This window comes from Arvicanthis niloticus, chromosome 21 (assembly GCF_011762505.2).
Source record: "Arvicanthis niloticus isolate mArvNil1 chromosome 21, mArvNil1.pat.X, whole genome shotgun sequence".
Lineage (NCBI taxonomy): Eukaryota > Metazoa > Chordata > Mammalia > Rodentia > Muridae > Arvicanthis > Arvicanthis niloticus.
Window position 1 is genome coordinate 34596015 of NC_047678.1, and position 21542 is coordinate 34617556.

The following is a 21542-nucleotide window of genomic DNA, read 5'->3' on the forward strand; positions in this document are numbered from 1 at the left end:
TTTTTAATTTTAAAAATAATTTTTATTATCTCTCTCCTCTCTCTCTCCCTCCCTCCCTCCCTCTCCCTTCCTCCCTCTTCTGTCTCCCCCCCACCCCCATGTATGTATGTGTGTGTAAGAGTCAAAGAGTTATAAACAACTATCAGCTGCTATGTGGATGCTGGGAACCAAACCCAGGGCCTACGTATGAGCAAGAACTAAAACACTGAGCGTCTCTCCATCCCCTTCTATTTCTTTTGGGATAAGCTGTGTCCAGACCATCCTCAGACTTGGGATGATCACCTCAGTGCTGGACCACTAGCATTCCTTGCTTTTCTCTCTATTTTTTTTTTTTTTTTTTTTAAACCAGGGGTTGGATCCACCACCCCAACCCACCCCCATTTTGTTTTTTGGTTTTTTGGGTTTTTTTTTTTTTTTTTTTTTGGTTTTTTTGAGACAAGATCTTATTATGTAGTCTGGCTAGCCTAGAAGCCTGGAACTATGTAGACCAAGCTGGCCTAGACCTCACAAGGATAGGTCTGCCTGCCTTAGCCCGTGGAGTGCTTAGATTAAAAGTGTGTGCCACCATGCCCCACATTTTATTTTTAATCAAGTCAAGTTTAAGAAACATTTAATATCATAAGTCATGGTGGTACATGCCTGTACTCCCAGAACTTGGGAGGTTAGAGGTAGGAAAAGAATCAAGAGTTCATGGTAATTCCATGGCTACACAGTGACTTTGAAGCTGGCCTGAGCTAAATGAAAGCCTGTGTCAGACAAAAAACACCACAAGGGAGCTGGAGAGAGCACTTGTTGCTCTTATAGAGGACACAGGGATTCTGTTCCCAGCACCCTCATGACACACATGGTGACTCACAGCTCCAGTTCCAGGGGATCTAATGCCCTCTTCTGGCTTCCATGGGCACCAAACATGCATGTGGTGCACATACACACATACATACAGACAAAAATACTCATACACATAACATAAAAATAAGTAAATTTTTCTTAAATCCTGTATTAATGTGGGCATGTGTTATAGCTGCTCTGGAAGCTGTTAGGCCATGTGGTCCAGGACTCTGCTGAGGTTCATACTTAGGGAGCTGAGTCATACCTACACAGAAACATAAGTATGTTCTCAGCACTGTTCAACAGAGAAGCCCCATGTCCTCAAAAGAGATACAAAATGTGCTGTGTCCATATAATGTAGTAAGGTTGTATTAAGGAGAGAAGTTGTGATTTATGCTAAACCAAAGGTAGACCTGACAAGGTGCCAAGTGCAACAGGCCCATCACAGAAGACAGTATGTAACTTATACTTCGTTAGAATCAGCAATCAATCACAAACTGGAGGCCAGTGATGGGGTAGGGAAACAGGCAGGACAGTGAGTCACTGCAGTTGGATATGGGGTATCTGTTTTCCCCCCTTTGAGGCAGGGTATCAGAGCTCACACTGGCTCTGTAGTAAGGCTGACCTTGAACTTCTGGGATTACAAGCAGAGCCACCACATCTGCCTTGAGTGGTGCAGGGCATCAAACCCAGGACTTCATTGGAGGTAGTTAAGCATTCTATCAACTAAAGCTACATTCTTAGCCCTCTTTGTTTGCTTGTGGCTAAAGGTTGATAGGTTAGTTGGTTGCTTGTTGGTTTGGTTTGGTTTGGTTTGGTTTGGTTTGGTTTGGTTTGGTTTTTTTGAGACAGTTTCTCTTTATAACAGCCCTGGCTGTCCTGAAACTTGCTTTGTACACCAGGCTGGCCTCAGTCTCACAGAGATCCACCTGTGTCTGCCTCCCAAGTGCTGAAATTAATTAAAGGCATGTGCCACCATACCTAGCTGTGTTTTGTTTTATATGTTTTAGAAGATTTCACTGTATAAACTAGGCTGGCATCAAACTGTTGAGTCTCCCAAGAGCTGATATTACAATAATAAGAGATTTCTTCTTGAGGAGAAAAGTGTTCTGGAATTAAACACTAGTAATGATTGCATGACTAGTGTCAGTATGCCAAAAATAATTGAATCGTACACCGTTAAATGATGATTATTGATATTCAGGGAAGCTGTTAAACACCACCAGCTAGCCATGCCCAGGTATGTTCAACCACAGGCTGACAGGTGTAGACAGTCCCAGGAGACCCCTGGATGCAAGTCACTCCTGGGAGAAAAGTAGCCGCCGTTTGTACTGCCAGTTTGCGTTGTGAGTCATTGTTTTGGACTAGACAAGAAACTTAGTTCTCTGTTGTAGTTGGCCTTGGTGGGGAGTGTTTGTCGAGCACTGTTTTATTTGGTACTTCTTTGTGGCTCCACCATGCTGGTGCCACTGTCTTTTGGCAGCAGTCTTAGCTGCCACCTTTTAAAACAGGTAGCTCTGCACTCTGAACTTCTTTCTTTTTTAAAGAAAGGTAAGCTGCAGGGTCTTGCTTTGTTTTGTATTTTATTTGATTGGAACAAGGTCTCAAGCAGCTCAGTCTCTACAAACTGAGCCATATCCCTAGCCAGAGTCTATGATTTTATTTTTATTAATTTATTTTGAGAGGGTCTTAGTGTGTAACTCTTGCAAATCTGCAACTTGCTGCATAGACCAGGCTGGCCTTGAACTCATAGAGATCCACTTGCCTCTGCCTCCTGGGGCTGAGATTAAAGATTTGTACCACTATGCTTGGCCAGTTTACAGATTTTTAAAAGAAAAAAAAATCCAGATGTTGTTGTTGTTGGTGGTGGTTGTGGTGGTGTTGGGACTTACGCCTAGATAGAGTCTGGCATGTTAGACAAGTGTTCTCCACTAAGTTCCATGCTACAGCTGTTACTTTACCATGTTTCTCATGAGCTCTCATTAATGAAATGGATGACTTATAGTATCTTTTAGACAAATCAGATTAGTGTTAATAGTTGTTTTGTTCTATAAAATATTTCTTATATTAAATTTTAAATGTAATAATTGACTTCCTAGCACATGCAAAGTTTTAGGTTCAGTCTTGAGCACTGAATGGCTGATAATAACCCCTGAATTATTTTTATATGCTTTCAAATATCTAAATGCAAAGAAAGGTCAGTTTTAATGTTCTGTTTTTCAGTGATGTATTGGCATTACCCATTTTCAAGCAAGAAGATTCCAGCCTTTCCTTGGAAGATGAGGCCAAGCACCCCCCCTTCCAATATGTAATGTGTGCAGCAACTTCACCCGCCGTGAAACTGCACGATGAGACACTTACTTACTTGAACCAAGGTTAGTATGGTTTGTCATATAGTGACATGTCAAACTCTACAGTGCTATTGATAATTTGAAATGAGGTTCTTAAATTGTCCAGGCTTGGCAAACACTGTAGGACGTTTTCTTTGAGCCAACAGTGTTCTCCATGAACAGCCCTTTTATGTAGTTTGTAGTTCTTTTCCTGTCATTAAGTGGACTCTTTATTCATTGAACAGTAAGTTTTAGGCTTTATTTTTTTTTTAATTTTTTTTTTTTTTTTAGCATTATATTTATGGTTAATATTACCAAATGTGGAAGGGACCCAGGCCTTTGGCTCATGATTTTAAGCCTAGCACTTGAAAGACAGAGGCAGGCAGATCTCTGAGTCTGAGGTCACTCTGGTCTACACAGTGAGTTCCAGAGCTACAGAGTGAGACCCTGTCTCTAAAAAAAAAAAAAAAAAAAAAAAAAAAAAAAGACTTGTGATTTGCCTTAATAAGGAGCTTAGAATCCTGAAGCTTTCTTTATCTTAAGACAGTAGTCCTGTCTGAGGCATGCTTTTAATATATAGATGTTATTTGGAATTCATTTATCAGAGATTTAACTTTCAAATGATTTTATTTAGTAATTTGTTTAGGACTTAAAATTTTCAGAAGTAACCACATGGGGCAAGGATACTCATTTTTAACCTTTTTTATTTTGTTGGCTGACTGTAGTGTTAGGGATGGGATCCTGAGAGTTGCTTAGGCACTCATGAAAGACATGGTTAATTCTTAGCTACTTTAGTAAGAGGTATTTTGTTTGTTGTTGAGGTGCCTGGGATCCAACCCAGGGCTCCAGGTGGATAAGGCAAGTGCTGACCCCATACCAGACCCACTAAGAGCTTTTCTGGAACAGGACTTTGTTCCAAGGAGAAGTTCTGAATGCATTTGTAGTCCTGCCCAGCCAGGTACTTATGCTTCCACACAGGACAGTGCTTTCAGAGTTACAGGAAGCTGAGAGTGAGGTCCCAGTTCCTAGTGGGTTTGGGGCAGGATCCAAGAACTTTGCCCTTTTCTTTCTCCTCTCCCCTCCCCTCTTTATCTGTCTTCTCTTTTGAGACAAGGTCTTTGGCTGACCTGGAGCTCACAAAGGTCTACCTGCCAAGTACTGAGGTTAAAGGTTAAGTTTAGGTGAGGCTGCTGCTGTCTTGGGGACCACATTGCCTCCCCACAACATCCTAATCCCTGTCCCCATCTGCTTTTTGAAGTAACGTCTCACTCTACGTCTTAGGTTTTCTATTGCCATGAAAAGACATCATAATCATGACAAATCTTTGATGATGATGATGATGATGATGATGATGATGATGATGATGTAGCAGCAGCAGCAGCAGTAGTAGTATATAGCATTCTGCCTGTATGTATGCTTACTGGATCAGAAGAGGGCATCGGATCCCATAACACATGGATGTGAGCCACCATGTGGTTGCTGGGAATTGAACTCAGGATCTTTGGAAGAGCAAACAGTGCTCTTAACCTCTAAGCCATCTCTGCAGCCCTCTCATGACAACTCTTATAAAGGGAAACATTTAACTGGGACTGCCTTACAGTTTAAGAAGTTTAGTTCATTACCATCATGGTGGGAAACATAGCAGAGTGCAGGCAGACATGATGCTGGAGAGGGAGCTGGGAATTCTGCATTTTGATCCACAGGCAGCAGGAGACTGCCACACTAGGCCTAGGTTGAGCATATGAATACTCAACGCCCACCTCTATAGTGACATAATTCTTCCAACAAAGCCATACCTCCTTCAACAAGGCCACAACTCCTAATAGTGCCACTTCCTATGGGCCAAACATTCACACATGAGTCTATGGGGGCTATTTTTATTCAAACCACCACACTGTATATTCCCGTCTATCCTTGGAACTCACTGTGTAGACCCAGCTGGCCTTGAATTCAGAGATGTGCCTGCCTCTGCCTCAGTTGCTGGGATTAAAACTGTGCCACCATGCCACTCAGAGGTCCCTATTATTATTAATTATTATTACATTGAATATTTGGGAAAATAAGTGTACTTTCCTTGACTTTTGTTTGTCTGTCTCTCTGCTGGGGATCAAACACTGGCCTCATGCATGTAGAGCAAGTGCTCAGAGGCTCAACTTTACTGCCTAGCTCTCCAGCACTGCCTATTGAAGGGTTGCCAGGTATTCCAGAGCTAATGCTGGTACTTGCTATCTGCTAGTAACTTATCCTTAGGCTCACTGTTCCCCTGCCTCTTAGAGCTATTCAATAGGACTGCACCATTGGGTAACAAAAAGAAAACAAAAGAAAGAGGAAACTGTAGGTAATTTAGGTAGCAGAAGTTGGAAGAAGAATTCTTAGCTGGGTAGGAAGGGTATTGTTTTCAAACTATGGGAGTATAGAGTTTAAAATCTGCAACTATATATTTGCTTGGCTATGTCTTAGTAGCCATTTGTATGCAGAATTAGGTCCCTGATTTTCACCCTAGAGTAAAAACTAGTCCAATCGAGCAACTGGTTCTTCTGACTGTAGATTACTCTTTGCCAGAGGCTAAGCCTTTGGAAGGGGATGTGTATGAGACCTGCTCTGCCTTACTACTGTACTGTGCCTTACTCCTTGTAGTACTGGGGCTGCAAGCAAAAAACCTTTCTCCTAGTTTCTCTCAAAATATTGTTCATTTGGAGTTGAATTCTATTCGGAAAACATTCTGCTATGAACGTTAATTAACCAATATTAGCTACTTTGCAAATAGGTCTTATACTCTAAGATCTAGTAGCATATTTGTTGACTTAAATCTATTAAAATACTGTATACTTTAGAAAAAATGAAGTTTAAAATTTTTTGTTTTATTCTGTAGTAGGTTTCCTTTTGTCTAGTTTTGCTTCTTGTTATTAAAAGTCAATACTGTAGAAGTGTGAGAGGCTGGAAGTTAGGTAGCATAGCAGTTAAGAACACTCCCCTCCAGCCCCACCCCTGGGAGGTACGGCCTCAGTTGTATGGTTCTGGAACTCACTGTGTAGACCAGGCTGGCCTCAAATTCAGACATCTCCTGCCTCTTGTCTCCCACATGCTCAGATTTCCAGCTATCAGCTTCACAATTCCTTAGGTGGACCATGAAACATCAAGCAAAGAAAGCTGGGGTGCCAGGGCTCCCCCTGCTCTTATTCTCTCGGCCATGTGGATTTCTAGTTTCTGAGGATCATGAAGTGATCCCAGTGGGACAAGTTTCCCTTTGTCCATGAACCAAATGAGTGCTGCTTCTCAGCCTCTTGCTCGCTGCTTCCCTTGGGTGACTCCAAGAAGTTAAGCCCTGTGTTTTATCTTCACTCCTTCAGTGACTGTTCAAATGGCCTCACCTAACAGCTGTAGCTAAAAAGCCCTCTGTTAGCCTGTCCAGCCCCATCCCTTCCTGTAGCTCCCGATTTTAAATTAACTTATCAATATGGATGTCCCATGGTCTCTGACTTAATCCTTTTAAGTCTTGATCTACTGTGGGTCTGCTCCTTGTTGTCTTCACCAGTCTGGAGCTGGCAGCTGTTCTTGATCAGTACTCTGGAGCAGTTCTCAGTTCTCCTTGAAGTTTACATCTAAAAGCAGAAAACAGTGTCTCTGCTGTTAGCAAATGGAAATATGCCTTGCCAGTTCAAACTGAGGTGAACAGTGGTCTGTATTTATTTCATGAGGTTGACTTTCTCCTCCTGGTCTTAAATTAGCACACCCCCACCTTCACCCCGCTACCATCCCAAAATGGAGTTTCTCTGTGTAGTCCTGCCTGGCCTGGAGCTCACTCTGTAGGCCTGGCTGGCCTTGAACTCAGAGAGCCATCTGCCTCTGCCTCCACAGTGCTGGGATTAAAGTCGAGCGCCACCACACCCAGCTTTATGAGCACTTGTTGAGTATTGGACACACAGCCCTTTGACAAAAATACAAGTTAAAATAGTCCTTTTCTTGTATTTTTGTTAGAATTCCAGAACCCAAAGGTCTGAAATTTAACATACTGAGAGGTGCACACAGGTTGCTTTCTAGGGGGATATTTACAGTTTACCATTGTATGAAGCCATTACTTGTCCACTTGGCTTTCGAGACAGTGTTTCATTATATAGCTTAGGCTGGCCTGAGGTTCTCAGTCTTTCTTCATCCACTACAGTGTTGACTTTTAGTTAAACATTTTGGTTAATTAGATAACTAACACAAAGTTCTTGTGAGATTTGATGTAGTTTTAAGAGTCTACTGGTTTATTTTTCAAAACTGCACCCATGCTTTTTAAAAAATACTTACTTTTCAAAATTAAGATTCATTGCTACATTGTAGTCTGTGCTTTAGTTTAAAGTTCTAAAGCTTCTCCTGTCATAAATGCTTTTATTATTCTTTTACTATAATGAACAAATTTAAGAATATTTCTGAGTAATATATTGTGCCCAGCTGGTTTTGTTTCTACCAGTTTTCAAGTGATATGACTATGTTTTGATAACCTTTTGCTGATAACTGTAATCTCTGGTTCTCAACCTTCCTGACGCTGCAGCCCTTTAGTGCAGTTCCTCATGTTGTTATCCCCAGCCACAACAGTATTTTGTTGCTACTATATAACTGTCAGTTTGCCACTGTTAGGATTTATAATTTAAATACCTGATAGGAGACCCCTGTGGAGGTTTAGAACTGCTGATCTAGAGTCTCCTTTGCATTTTCTTATAGGCCTGCAGGATTGATAGGGTAGTTAGGTCTCCAGTTCAGCAGGTACTAGAAAACAGTCATCAGTTTATACCAAATTGCATTGTCATTTTTGTTAAGAACAACTCAGAGGTAGTATTTCTTTCTAATTTTGGGTACATTCAATGTATATGTATGTTTCTTTGTTGGGTTAGGCAGTGTGGATGTGAGTGCTGTTGCCCCTTGAGCTCACATTATTAAAGTTGTAAGCGCCCGACTCAGGGACAGGGATCCAACTTGTGTCCTTTGGAAAAGCAGTAAGTGAGTGCTCTGGAACACTGAGCTGTATCTCCAGCTCCTCAGGGTTAAATTAGACCAGTGTGGAGAGAGAGAGAGAGAGAGAGGGAGAGAGGGAGAGAGGGAGAGAGGGAGAGAGGGAGGAGGGAGGAGGGAGAGAAGGGAGAGAAGGGAGAGAAGGGAGAGAAGGGAGAGAGAGAGTGTGTGTGGGTGGTCTGTACAGATGAAGCAGTGGGCAAATATGGCTTGTGTTCAATAACAGAGAGAGGCTTCTAGATTAAAATTGGTCTTGGTCTACACAAAAAATGGTTTGTCCATGTTTGTAGTACCATCTATTGTCACCCCTAGATTGGAAACAACACAAAATATATATCACTTGATGAGTAGATGAACAAAATTTGGTCTATGTATGGCAATAAAATAGAAAAATGTTACATTAAATGAAAGAACCCAATCTCCAAAACCTCACACATAATGTTTTTGTTTACATAAATGTCTCTAGTAGTCAGGTCCCTAAGAGACAGAAGGTGGATTAGTGATTGTCTAGGGGATTAGGGGACAGAGGGGAGCATGGGAAGTGATCCTGCTGGATGTGTGGGTTTAAGATAATGAGAATGCTCTAAAATTGGAAGGAGTGATCGTTTTTCAGATCTGACGTATTTAAAATCCCATAAATTATAACTTAAAAAGTAACTTTTATAGTATAAATTAATACTTCAGAAAAGCAGAAACTTCAATCTGAGGTAGAAGTTGAGTAGAACGGCAGGTGAAAGTGGACTGAGAGACGACCCCATGGGTAATTAGGACAGACTGCTGTGATTTTGAGAGACAGATCAACTTGAATTTGCTTCTAAGGCACACTGACAAATGAATGTCATGTAGTTGTATTTTGTGAGTGACAGTTGAATTATGTAGAGTGGAGTAGTGTTCTTTCCATGGATTGTTGTTGATACATCATTCTTTTAAATTAGGCCAGTCTTATGAAATTCGGATGCTGGATAATCGCAAAATGGGAGATATGCCTGAGATCAGTGGGAAGTTGGTAAAGGTAAGGACAGTCTGTTTCATTTGTAATGGATACTGTGCTGTGTGAGTAAAGTGGCTATTTCCATGCCGGAGAGTTCTTTGGTTCTTTTTAAAATGCATGTTTATCTAGTGCATGTGCCTCTGCCACAGCACACTGTTGGAGACTGGAGGGAGCTGCCTGTCTGCTTCCACCACGTGTTTTCTGGAACTTGTACCTTATCCTCTGAGCCACTGCCATAAGCCTTTTTATAAAAAAATTCAAATATCTCTTTGGAAAAATGATCATTTTAAAAGTTTGGGCTTTTTAGGCTGTATTTTTATGTGTGAAATGGAAATTACAGTTGTTGGAAACCAGAAAGCAGTAGAGAAGTTAGCTTAGGTATGCAGAGCAAAACCCATCACCACCACTAATCCCAGACTCTTTTAAATTTTACTTATTTATTATTAGGGGGAGAGGGAGGGAGAGAGGAAAAGAGGGCGAGGGAGGGAGGGAGGGAGTGAGCATGGAGAGCGCACATGTACAAGGATGCACATGCCATATGTGGAGGCCAGAAGATAACTTGCAAGTTTGTCTTCACTTCCATCTTTGCATTCTGGGGCTTGAACCTGGCTTGTCGGGCTTGTTCTGCAAGCACTTTTACCAGCTGAGCCATCTGACTTAGCCCAAATCTCTAGTTTGAAAATATACTAATTTAAAACTTTCTAAAGAACCTTTTATTTTGCTTTTTAGAATTTTCTGTAGTATAACTTGGAATTTCAGTTTTTCTACTAACATATCTAAATGAGGATATCCATCATCCTACATAGAACAGACACAGCCCTTGTCTGCTCAGCCTTGAGGATTGCTACTCAGGCAATCCTCATACTTGCACATATTTACACATACTCACACATACTTACACATACTCTTACATGGGACATGTAGGGTGAGTCCTAGCTTCTGTCTGCTGGAGCACAGGCATGTTATGCATACCACTAGAGGCACTAAGTTTTACAATAAGCTTACTGGGAAGGTATATTTGCACTGTCAGCAGGAGGTTGCAGAGCTCAGTTCTCCTGACGTGTTGCCATACCAGGGATAAGACAGGGATCTCACACAGGCCAGATAATGTATGCTACTACCCCCAGTAATCATTTTTTTAGAGGAGGCATGACTGCATTTGTTTTTCTGTCACTGTGAAAGTTAAATTTGACAACTGGAGCATGCTGCTTTTACCAAAAATGTACAAGTATAAAAGGTTGAAATGTTGTAATGAATTCTGTAATAAAATTGATTAGTATTTGATGTGTCCTGTGTTGAGAACATTAAAACTGGATCTAAAAGTGGTGCATGGGTGTTTTGGGACAGGGTCTCATGTAGTCCAGGCTGGTCTCAGATTCATCATGTGGGCTGAAGATTACCTTGAATTTCTGGTGTTTCTGTCTCCACCTGTGATGATAGGTGAATACACTTGTGTTGGGGGTGCTGGGGATTAAGCCCACAGCTTCATGCATACTTCACCTCCAACTCCCAAAACTGTTAGAATATCTTAAAAACTTTTTGTTCGGTTTTTGGTTTTCCTCTTAGTATTGAGGATTGAATCTCAGACCCCCATGCATGTTAGGCAGTCACTCTATCAGTGAGCTAAACTGCAACTCCATTGGACTCTTTATCTTGTAAGTGAATAAGCCTTCTGGGGCTCTCAGTGTACACCACACAGGCCTTGAACTTACAGTCTTCCTGCCTCAGGGTTTCTAAGAGCAGAGTTGCTGGCTTGTGCTGTCAGGTCTGGCCTTTTAACTTTTGTATTGTAAACTTTAATCATACCTAGAAGATAGAGAGGAGGTACTGTGAATTCACATGTACCTTTTATGTGGTAGCATGTGAAATATGCATGAGTCTGTCTTAAGTTCTCATAATAGATTCTCTTGTCAGTGTAAACAATTACCAACAACTTCCCAGTCTTAGTTTCACCTATATGCTCTGTTTTTAAAAGATCTTTTAAAGTGTGCGTGTGCGTGTGCATGTGCACACGCGTACGATGCAAGAGTTCTCAGCTGTCAGATCCCTGGTAGCTGGAGTTACAGGTGGTTTTGAGCCTCCATGTGGGTGTTGGAAACAGAACTTGGGTCTCCCACAAAAGCAGGTCCTTCCTCAGCAGTCAGTACTAGCTGCTGAGCTGGATCTCTTGCTCTTACACCCTTGTATTCCTTGTGTGCATGTTGGGTTATACAATTCACTAATTCATGGTTCTAGTTATTATCTAAGACTGTTGACGCTGATATGCACACCAAATGTCAGAATTGAATTTATCAGTGAAAAGTGGTGTGTTTGTTTGTTTGTTTGTTTGTTTGTTTGTTTTTGAGATGAGATTTCTCTGTGTAATAGCTCTAGCCACCTTGGAACTCATTCTGTAGACCAGGCTGGCCTCAAACTCAGAGATCTTCCTGCCTCTGTCCTATCCTCCATGCCAGGATTAAAGATGTGCACCACCACACCTGGTTTAATTTGCTTTTTAAGCAGTTACCTGATTGAGAAATAACTAGTAGGTGAGACATGTTGAAAATAATTTTATCAGGCTAGTTAAAATACCTGTCAGATGAACTTGGGAGTGAGGGAAAGGGTCATTTGAAGAGGTTTTACTTCCAGCTCACTGTTCAGTTAATAACATGTCTGGTTTTTTTTCTGTTGTATGTGTTAGAATATACCCAGTTATATCCTGAAAGGTAGAACTAAGAACATAGATGATTATAGGATGAATTTATTGAAAATCACATCTTTTTACGTTCTATTTATTGGCCCTGACATCTTTGACTGTACAGCTTAAATTTGGAGACACATGGTCTTCATGTGCTATGTTGTCAGAGATGTTATGGAAGCTGTGCTATCTCTCCTTGTTTTTTATTTGTGATTGTTGAGGTCTTACTTTGTAGCTTAGATACCTTATATAGCCCAGATGGCTTTGAAGTCAGTACTGTAGCCTAGACTGACCCATGACCTAGGTTTCCTGGTCCTACTGGCTTGGCTTCCCAAGTGTTGGGATTGCATGGCCTGTACCTGTGTACCAGGTTCTGTTCCCTTGGCTTTGCCTTAGTGCTGTGCACTGGTCTCTGCCTCATGGCCTTGACTTGGTAGTTGGCCACTTTATTTAGTGCTAGTTCTATAGGTCTCCTTTTACTCACAACATGTAGTTTGATCTAGTGAGGTTTTTTTTTTTTTTTTGGTTGTTGTTGTTGTTTTGTTTTTTGTATCTTCCAGTTCAAGCCACTCCCAACATAACTACCCTTTGACTTTTTAGTTGGCCTACTGTGGCCTGGCACTCGTTATGCAGCTCAAGCCTCACACTTGCCGCCATCCTCCTCCTTGTCTTACATGTGCTGTGCTTATGTAGGTGGGAACTCTCATGCCTGGCTCTACTTGTTCATATGTATAAAATCTGAGACAGGGACTTGTTAAGTTGCGAAGGATGGCCTTGCGCTGGTAGGCCTAGGCCAGCCTCATACTTGTAATAATCAATCCTCCAGCCTCCCAAGTAGTTAGGATTACAGGCTTGCATCACTAGGGAATGCTTATCTTTGTAGTTTTATGATTTGTATAAGTTAGTTGTATGTGTATGACACAATGTGTGTGGGGAAGTTAGAGGAAAATTTTATTGAGTCAGTTCTGTCTCTCCACCAATACGTGAGTTCCCAAGATTGATCTTAGGTTATCTGGCAAGCTTTACCCTCTGAGCCATCTTACCAGGTTGTCCTTAAAGGAACCTAACCATTATTAGTTTTGAGATAGCCTCTAGATTGCTGGAATTGCAGGCATGAGTCACTGCAGCTAGTATTAAGATTAATAGTTTACTGTTGTGTCTGTGGTTATCTATCTATATAATATTTTTTCATCTTTCATAATTCTTTTAGGCAGCTGGTATTTTCTCATAGAACTCTAATAACTACTCACTAATTTCATGGTTGTATACGTTGATTTTTGAATTATAATATTGAATTACTTTAAAATTACACATTTTAAATTTGGACATAATTTTTAGTTATAATTTCTAGTTACTGAGTATGTGGGCTTACCAGGTAGCCAAGAATAGAAAAGTTCACAGGTGGAATTTTTCTTCTCTTATTTTGGAAATAAGATATCACTATAGTCTATGACCTAGGCTGGCCTCAAACTTGAAGCAATCCTCTTGCCTCAACCTCTCAAGTGTTGGCATTATAGGTATGAGAGCCATGATGTCCAACTAAACAGAAGGAGTATTTAAAGCAGAATCTGGTTTGTCTGCTCATCTATTACTGATAATATGTAGTAGTAGTAGTGGTGGTGGTAGTAATGCTTCTGAGCGGTCAGAATGCTTACTTTCCTCCCTTGTTTTACAGAGCATCATAAGGGTGGTGTTCCATGACAGACGGCTACAGTACACAGAACATCAGCAGCTTGAAGGCTGGAAGTGGAATCGCCCTGGAGACAGGCTTCTCGATTTAGGTACAGGTGGCCATCAAAAGACTGTGGAAATGAAGGTGCTGTGTAGCTGTCAAGTAACATAATTGGCACCATGTAAAATGTATTACTCCATTGCAGTTGATGTTAGATCTGTGTCTTGAGAATTGTCCAGTGTTAAAGGAATGAAGTAGCTTTTTGGTGCTAAAGTAACTTCAACCAGGAATTGTATGAATTTGAAGCTATCTAAAACCTCAGTTGGCACTGTCCATCATATTTTTAATGAAATGAAATATAAGCCATGGTGGGAGAAACTGTGATTCTTGTTAGGTGGATTTGATATTGAAGACAAGGTTGACTACGGAGAACGTTGAAGGGAAGTTCAACATGGATTAATTATTTCCATAGAGCATAATATAGTAAGTTGTAAGTTTGGCTTGTTTGTTTGATTTTTTTTGTTTTATTTTGTTTTGTTTTGAAATGGGGTTTCACTATGCTGCCCAGGTTGCGCTGGAACCCCTAGTCTAAAGCCATCCCTTGTACCCCAGCCTTCCGAGTAGCTGGGACTCTGCTTCTCTAATTGAGTGTGCCACCACACCAGGTTCAGATTGGAAGTGTTTTAATTTCTTAAAATGGATCCATTTTTTTTTTTTTTTTTTTTTTGTAACTTGTGTTTGAACATACAGATATTCCAATGTCTGTGGGAATAATTGACACAAGAACAAATCCAAGCCAGTTAAATGCAGTTGAATTTCTGTGGGACCCTGCAAAGCGCACATCTGCCTTCATTCAGGTTTGCCTTTTCATGTCTGCCCCAGTCATCTAGAAGATTAAATTCCTGTCTCATGAAACTATTTCCTACTTGTAAAGTATAATGTAATGCCTTTTTCTTTTTTAAATACACACAGTTAAAATGGGTTTAATTTAATAGATTAGTTGTGTAGACATAAAAGACATTTGGTGAAAAGAAGAGTTTTTGGGGTATTTTTTTGTCTCCACTTAGATGGCCTGGAATTTGCCAGGTAGAATAATGTGCCATCACACCTGGTTTTTAAATTCCTTTTTTTATTATTGGTGTTCATAATAATAGAAATTTCTGTTTTTCATGATGCACATTTCTCTTGAACAGAAATTGCTATTTAAAAGGATACTGTTGAAAAAAGTTACAGGTTTAAAATTTTTTCTAACATTATTTAAAGCATGTTTGTAATCAGACTGTAAAGCCTCCACAAATGAAGAGCTAAGAGTGGGTTTTTCAGTGGCCATCTTGTGGTGTGAGCAGTTGCTGTTTTTTTCTCTGTTTTTAGTTATTATTGGATTATTTTTTGAGCAGGGTTTCACTGTGTAGCTCTAGCTGGCCTGGGACTTGCTATGCAGACCAGTCTCACTCAGTGCAGAGAGATCCATCTGCCTCCTCCTCCCGAGTGCTGGAAACACAGCTGTGCAGCACCACACCAGGCACTGCTACATGTGTTAAACACACCCACAGACACTTCGTGTGTCCGAAAGATAACCTTGAAATTAACATGACCACATATTTAAACTCAAAAGTGATTGTGGTATGTACTGTGTGCAAATTTGTAAGTGGTAGAATTTTTAACTACTGTGTAGATAGTCATTGTATGGAAGGGGATAGCCATTGAATTGTTGACCAGCTTATGTGTTTACAGCAACTCTAAGGATCATTAGCATTCAATGTTGGGATTGTCTCCCAAATGTTACCCATCAGTAAATGATGATGACATGATTCGTATTAGTATTCGTCTAATAGAATAACAAGTTTTACAGTCCATGAGAGGTATAGTACCTGGCCTTATCTCAGGTTGTGCAGCCATATTTCAGAGGTGGGCTTTCACACTGCATATCTTTGGACAAGGGCATGTCTGTGTAAAGTCTGAAATGACTATGATCTTGCTGCTTGCTAACTTTTCTGTTGTACCCTGAGATTGTTTTCTGAGGGGGGAGTAAAATGAATATTGCTCTTGGGATCCTGACAGGACTTAGAAGGGTTAACCTGGAGATTTTAGACAGATAAAGAATGAGGCGCTAGGGCCTGAAAATTGCCCAGGAAAAGAATCATAATATGGTGTATACAGAGAAGCAGTAGCAAGAAGCTTGGCTGTCTACAGCAGGGTAGAGGCTGTGGTGAAGCAAGCGCCTTAGGGCCCTGAGTGCATGGTGATGGGGTGGAGACAGGTGACACCACAAAGAAGCTTCTGTGCTCTTCTTCCCTCACTAGAGCACAATCCCCCGAGAGAAGCACTAGAACAAGGATCCAGGGATAGTGGGGTTCTGAAAGGAGAGTCTGTATCCAGAATAGTTCAGGAAATTCATGAGATAATTGGACTGTTTTGTCTGTTTTAAGGGATCTTGAATGAATGTACATCCATGAGGGAATAAAATAGAAAAAGGCCCAGTGGGAGGTTTTTTGAATGCATTTCAGTTTGAATTGTTTTATAGGTTCACTGTATCAGCACAGAATTCACCCCGCGAAAGCATGGAGGTGAAAAAGGAGTGCCTTTTAGGATCCAAGTTGATACCTTTAAGCAGAATGAGAACGGGGAATACACAGATCATCTTCACTCAGCTAGCTGCCAAATCAAAGTCTTTAAGGTAAACAGTGGACGCCAGGAGGGATGCTCACTTTGCTTGTAAAGCTGTGTGCAGCTAGGTGATTGAAGTCATCTGCTTTGTGTTCAAGCCTAAAGGTGCGGACAGGAAACAAAAAAATGACCGAGAAAAGATGGAGAAGAGAACAGCTCATGAAAAAGAAAAGTATCAGCCCTCTTACGACACCACCATTCTCACAGAGGTAATACAGCGCAGCCTTTGGCTTTGGAGAGAAGCAGAGGTTTGCGTGTTAGTAGGACCTCACATGTGTGGCAACAACGGGATTATGGGGTGGCTGGGTGGCAGATTGACATGATATTCTGAGGGCTTTGTGGGCACATATGTTTCCTAAGTATGGGGTTTTGATGAGTTTACTTGTGTGGGTGGGATCTTGGATGAAGATGCTGAAATCCCACTGCGAGGTCTCAGAACAGACCTGACAACCTTGACATTGACAAGAGACTTAAGGGGGCCTAGAATGTCCAGATTTTGTCACTGCTGGGGTTTTGCATTTTCTTTAACTTTGAATCCTGTTAGTCATACATTTGTTTAATTGAACGCAAAGACATAAAACAGGGTTTTAGGTCTTTCTTTGTATAATGAAAAGACATTGATCCCAATCTTTGGTGTTTGTCCAGATGAGGCTTGAGCCTATAATTGAAGATGCAGTTGAACATGAGCAGAAAAAGTCCAGCAAGCGGACTTTGCCAGCAGACTACGGTGATTCTCTGGCAAAGCGAGGCAGTGTAAGGGGCTTCTGCTTCTCTTTTCATTGTGCAAGAACCCTTGTGCAGTGTTAGATATAGGATCAACTTCCATGGAAAAGTAAAGCCGAAATTGTTTTTGATGTCCATGTCTTGATTTAATTTGCTTTTGTTTAGCTTTCTGCTTTCTGTTTGTTCCTCACTGAGGAAAATTTCCTAAATCTAACACTTTAAAATGAAACATAAACAATGTTGACCATATTGGGTGGTTTTGGACACTCAGAAATATGTTTTCCAACTTGTTCCCTTGTTCCCTCTCCCCCTTCACACACAGGACTCCTTCAAGATAATTGAAATTATTTGACTAATTTTATTTTTATTAATTAATTAATTAATTAATTTTTGTTGTTTTGTTTTTTGAGACAGAGTTTCTCTGTGTAGCTTTGGCTATCCTACAACTTGTTCTGTATGCTAGGCTGGCACTGAATTTATAGAGATCCACCTGTTTGCCTCCCAAGTGCTGGGATTAAAGGTGTGTGCCACCACTACTCAGCTTACTTAACTAATTTAAATAGCTATTTGTATGTAGTTAATGAAAGTTTTGCTTTTTTTCCGTGTAAACCTAATAAGAAAATTTCGTAGCTAGTTAAACAATGGCAGCAAGCTTGACATGAACATGTGCAGTACTTCATGCCACATTCCCTGCATGCACAAGAATGTGTATGTGTCTGTGCTTCTAAAGCCTCTTTAGCAGCACCAGTAGAAAAACATCTTTGACTGTGTAGTGTTTACTCTTGGCACCTGCATTGTGATGTAATTCTTCAGACTACAGTAGTGACCTTGCTGCACTTAACACCAGGACCCTCAGGAATAAGCAGCCAGTGAGGGTTTGGTTGAGTTTTGTCAGGTTTAATATAGCATGTCTTTTTAACACAACTCTGTCCGGCAGTCCATGGAGGATTGTTCTGGTTTCGGATTTAAGTCAGCTTACATACCCTTATTAAATACTAGTAGTTATATTAAAAGTTTTCTTTAAATAACTATTTTGAATGTTCTGTTTATTATTGCACTGTTTGTAGTATTGGTATCCCCAAAGTGGATTTTTGCTCTTTTATCTTTATCTGTGATTAATTATGGAATTTGAAGGGCAATAGCACAAGCACTGTCACAGGGATGTCATTTCCAATTTAAAGCAGTGTTTAAAAGCTACTTTATGCATGCTTGCATCCAAGGTACTGGGAGCATATGCTGCATTTTTTATCTGTCTGTCTATTTATCTCTACCTACCTACCTACCTACCTATCTACTTACCTATCTATTATCCTTTTTTAGACACTAGTTCAGCATGGCCTGGAACTCACTATGTTGCTCTCATGGCAGTCCTCCTGCCTCAGCCTCCCAGGTACTAGGCTTGCAGGTGTAAGCCACCATGCCTGGTTCTTTATATTTTCTTTAACTGGGCTGTTTTGGCTTAAATCAGAGGTGGTCAGAACCACTGAATGCTCCTTTCCCCAATTGTCTGTCCTCCCGTTTTATGTTTTATTATCTTCAGTTGTTCTAAAAACCTACAAATGTTCTTAATTTTTTTGACGGGCTTATGAGAACTTAAGTCACTTGCCTTATAACTTGCCTGTTACAAATTATTTATCTAATTTAAAGAATTTGGTTCTAGTGTGTTGTAGCCCAGAGCCAATCTGAAAATGAGGAAGTCCATGGTAAATTATCAATGCATCTTAAATCATAATATGCAAAACATCAGCAGTTCATGCCTGGGATTTCACATCTTCTTAAGTGCGTCACCTGCCACCCTGGCTGCATTTGGTTTGGGTATGATACTTCTAGTGTTGGTTAGACCGTAAGCTGTAAGCCTATTTTCAAAATGCAAGGTGCAGGTCATGAACCCCTTAACCAAGATCATAGCTACAGCACTTTGTCTCTTCAAATGTCTGGGTGGGGTACTGGGTGGGGGGTGGGGGGCACTTTTATTGGAGTTTTGGGCAGTTAACAGTTGGCTTTCAGTTAAAGGGATATATATATCCAGAAGTCTTGACAAAATCTAAAAGGTGCTGGATGACAGGGTCCCACACTGACTTGTCACTCCTACTGGTTCCCAGGAGATGGTGCATAACAAACCCTTTGTGTGTCTGTTGACCCCTGGTACACCCACATCTTGCTGCCGACACTGGGTCCTCATTCTTTACTCTCTGGGAAACCTGTACATTCGGAGTACCCTGAAACCAGAACCGCACAGGTCCAGACCGTTGGCAGGGGCTCAGGAACAGCAGCACTGCACTTAACTTCTCTTGCTTTGAAGGCAGCCCATTAGTGCTCAGTGCTTGCCTAGCACACAGAAGAGTCTGATTTTGTCCTCCAGCCCCATAAAGCAAACAAAACCTCAAATTAAAAACTCCTCTTGTGGTAGTAAAAGCATCTAAATTCGTAATAGATGAGTATATGGTGAGTAAACGGGCCGTCTCTACTGTACCACACCAACTTCAAGTTTGGGGAGAGCTCTGTTTTTTCTCAAAGAGCTAGCAGTAACCAAGGTAAATTTGTTTTGGAGAGGCATTGCTTTGGATATTAAGAGTTATCTAGATGTGTATGTTTGGATACATTATATAATATGTTTTATTAGGAGAGGGTGGTGTAAGAGGAAACCCTTGCATGTAGTGGGGTGAAAGCCCACGCCCCTGGGTAGATGTGCTGTGATAGGAACAGGCACTCTACACTGTGTAAGCCGAGGAGAGAGTGATACTTAGTACCATAAAAAGCAAAGGCTCTACTCTTAAAGCAACAGGTATTTTCATGTGGAATGACATCTATAGTAAGGTCATTACTGGAGTTGACCAGCCACTAGTTTCTGCCTTGAGAGGTGGTTGTCTCAGGAACAGAATCTGTGGTGATTTTCCTCTTTTTCAAGGGCTCTATAATTGGGCAGATGTGAAGACAACTGGTGATTTCTTTTCTTTCCCTGTTGATGCTTGTGTTTGGTGGCTGCTGAGACATATGGTTTCTGTTTGGAGAGACTCTCAGTGCAAGCTCTGGGCTTCACATTAGTGGGCTTAGCATTTTGCAAAGAATTTGAAAAAGATGATTTTTTTCCCCTTGATTATTTTCAAACTGGCATCCAAATATTTCATTGTAAATTTGAATAGTTGTAAAGGGAGCATTTCCTGGCATGATGAGTATTTGTATTTATTAAATTAAAACTTATCTCTGTGAGTTTAAGGCCAACCTGGTCTACAGAGTGAGTATCAGAACACCAGGGCTACAAAGAAAAACCCTGTCTCCCGAGAAAACAAAACAATCAAAAACTACTAAAAATTGAAACTATTATTAATTAGGAGGAAGTAGCTTGCAGAATCCAAGGATCACAAACATTTCAAGTTTCTTTTGTTTAATTCTCAGGTTTACTCCACTCTCTTGGTCTCACCTTTGTACTCTGTTGGTTTTAAATGTTGTCTTAATGCGATCACCCTTATGCCTGGAGGCCTTTTCATAACCTCAATTGCTTTAAAGATTTACATGTTTTTTTTATTTTATATGTATGAGCAGTTTGCCTGCATTCATGTCTGTGCACCACATGTGTGCAGTGTGTAGGTTAGAAGATGGTGTTGGATCCTTTGGAACTGGAGTGACAAATGGTTGTAAGTCACCATGTGGGTGCTGAGAACTGAACCCAGGTCCTCTGCAAGAACAAGATGCTCTTTCCTCCTGAGCATCTGGAGCCCAGTAACTCCAATTCTTTACAATAAAGCCTCTGGGTTTCTGATTCAAGGCTGACCTTGAACTCAAGGCAGTCTGTCTGTCTTGAATTTTGGGATTGCAAGTATGAGTCACCACCACTCCTGGATACAATAGATTTTTCTGAACTGGGAAGAAAGTTTTCTTATTTTAAATTTAGGGTCTCATGTAGCTGAGGTTGGCCTTAAACCTTTGGTCATCTTGCCTCCACCTCCCAAGCCTGATTACAGACATGTGCTACCAAGCCTGGCTTGAAATTTAATCTTTAGATTTTCTTACGACTATAGATTAAAGTTGGGTAAGACATTAAATATTTGTGTATATGCCTGCAACCTGAGTTTTGTCTATAAGGCTCAGTGGTGGAAGGAGAGAACAGACTCCACAGAGTGTCCTCTGACCTCCATATGCTCTCCATGGCATATACACACACATACATGCAAATAATTAAATGTAATTTTAAAAGGAAAAACTCATTAGGACAAGTTTATTAAAACAGTTATACAAATTTTAATGAATAGTTAATAAATATAAAAATGGAAAAAACTGATAAAACTGGCATTTGCTTTGTTGTGGAGACTCTTGAAACCCCAGTGCTAAAGTTAGATGTGATGTCTTATTTCAAATGGGAGCAGGCTGGTTATAAAGGGGAACCCTTGAAACTTAAATCCTCAGCAAGAATACCTATAGAAAGAATACTGGTTGTTAGGTGGACCTTTGTGAAGCTCAGAAGGGAAAGTTTCGACTTGGTTGCTGTGGTGTGCTCAGCATACTCTGAACCTCAGCTTAGTCAGTTTATAACTAATGTGTTTCTGTAGCTTTGCTCTGTCTCTTGTCAGAATTTTGCTTAAGGTTGAGAGATACTCAGTTTGCCATATCTTTTTAGGACTCCCCCCCCCCCCCCCCACACACACACACACACCTGGCAGC

General features: G+C 40.8%; 1 protein-coding gene across 5 annotated transcripts in view; it reads left to right on the forward strand.

Moving 5' to 3' along the window:
• Ubp1 (upstream binding protein 1) overlaps nt 1–21542 on the forward strand; it is a 44594-nt gene that overhangs the window by 10280 nt on the left and 12772 nt on the right. For 4 of the 5 annotated variants that reach the window (XM_076917336.1, XM_076917337.1, XM_034483616.2 and 1 more), the window contains 7 exons: nt 3052–3203; nt 9089–9165; nt 13497–13602; nt 14244–14350; nt 16018–16170; nt 16259–16369; nt 16806–16913. In XM_076917336.1, the coding sequence (XP_076773451.1) occupies nt 3052–3203; nt 9089–9165; nt 13497–13602; nt 14244–14350; nt 16018–16170; nt 16259–16369; nt 16806–16913 (814 nt within the window). The remainder of the gene's footprint in view (nt 1–3051; nt 3204–9088; nt 9166–13496; nt 13603–14243; nt 14351–16017; nt 16171–16258; nt 16370–16805; nt 16914–21542) is intronic. The other variant, XM_034483617.2, reaches the window with a different exon arrangement.